Source organism: Epinephelus moara, chromosome 14 (genome assembly GCF_006386435.1).
Source record: "Epinephelus moara isolate mb chromosome 14, YSFRI_EMoa_1.0, whole genome shotgun sequence".
Taxonomy (NCBI): Eukaryota; Metazoa; Chordata; class Actinopteri; order Perciformes; family Serranidae; genus Epinephelus; species Epinephelus moara.
In genome coordinates, this window is record NC_065519.1 from 34,764,524 (window position 1) to 34,766,110 (window position 1,587).

The following is a 1,587-nucleotide window of genomic DNA, read 5'->3' on the forward strand; positions in this document are numbered from 1 at the left end:
CTGTAATGTTTGCCTTTGTGCATAGACGTGAAAGAAATGTACACACAGTGGTGAAAATACACAATTCACTTATTGTTTATCATTATGTACAATTATTTTTATGGTCTTGGGTCAATCAAAAAGGCAATATTGTGACAGGGTTAAAAATTAGACATCAGAGGCCCCAGTTATTTCAGAATAATATCTTCACAGAAATTTCCTTAGAACGTTGAATGACCTGAATTTTGGTTTTAAAGGGCTACAAATTTAATGTATGTGCCATAATTTCATGAAAAAACATATCTGTTGTTTTCCAAGCCATCCATTCATTTCCAACATGCCAAGCCCTCCATGTACCTCCACTCAGATGAAGGAGTGAAGTCAGTCACCCTCCCATCCAGGGGCTTATCATGGCGTGCTGGGACAGCTGTCACGGGAGGTACGCTTTTGGGGATGAAGCTCCTGAAATGTAATAATTACAATTTTATGATGATGAGGGCAAAGTGTGACAGGCAGTTTAATCCAGTAGTACTTTATAGTTAACAAATACGAGATTGAGTGAAGCTAGGCTGACCTGAGCTCTTGAACAGGAGCAGTGGAACAGTCTGGATTTGGGTCTGGGTCTGCTGGGGAGTCTCTCACAGTGCTGCTCAGACCTGGTGCGCTGTATCACAGGTAAAGAGAGCATTTCATTTATACTGTTACAACATAATCCCACAGATTATCTGTATATTGATCCATAGGTGCATTCATTGAATCTACAGTAGGTATTTACAGTACCTACCTTTTTGTTTGTCAGTATTATCACATACATGTCTTAACCACAAGAGGGAGCAACAATGCAAAGTAGTCTGCACTCTAACATTTCATGCACAGGGTTTCTGCTGGTTTATCAAGTGAAATTTAAGATGTTTAAGATCTTTTTTAATTCCACATAGAATGCAATTTAATACCTGTTTCCCAATCACACTGGTCAAAGAAGGAAAGTATGATGGAAACCAGTAGGGACGATTTTGGCCTGAAGACTTCCCAGCAGCATATAACAATGATTACTGCTGATATAATTAATTACATTAATAAAACCTGGAACCAGATAAATGGAAGACAATGGATAAACAAATTAAAAGTTACTAATAACTGACAGTTAATCAACATTTCACAAGTATAAGACAATGAGCTCCCTGTAGTGACCGGTTTGCTACACATCTGACAGAGCTGACTGAAACCCAACGGCGCCGGAAGCGGGGGGGCCAGGGGGCCATTGCCCCCCCCCACTTTTACCCTCCTGCCACATTATTTTTAAGCTGAATCAAAGGTCCCTATATTACATTACTTACGGTAAAAAAGACTTTCACTCTTCACTTCCACTCATACCGTAGATAAAATACAGAGAGGGGCCATAGAGAGAAAGATACAGCCTCCAGCAGGCACTCAATTGTGCGCACCTGTTACTGCCTCACCAGTCTGGTAAAGCCTCGAGCATCCTCGGCAGGCTCCGGGTAGACTCTCAGCCATCTGGCTCTATCCAACAGCACCTAGCACTAATCCCCACTAACCCTGGCACCGTATTGTAAGAACTCCCCAGTTATAAAAAATAGAAATAAATCA

General features: G+C 41.1%; 1 protein-coding gene across 1 annotated transcript in view; it reads right to left on the minus strand.

Moving 5' to 3' along the window:
- Window positions 1-277: 277 nt before the first annotated feature.
- Window positions 278-1,587, minus strand: part of kif6 (kinesin family member 6) — an 86,250-nt gene continuing 84,940 nt past the window's right edge. Inside the window, exons 20-21 of the mRNA XM_050061952.1 lie at window positions 554-643; window positions 278-441 (exon numbers count right to left, since the gene is read on the minus strand). Of these exons, the coding sequence (XP_049917909.1) occupies window positions 306-441; window positions 554-643 (226 nt within the window). The 3' untranslated portion in view covers window positions 278-305. The remainder of the gene's footprint in view (window positions 442-553; window positions 644-1,587) is intronic.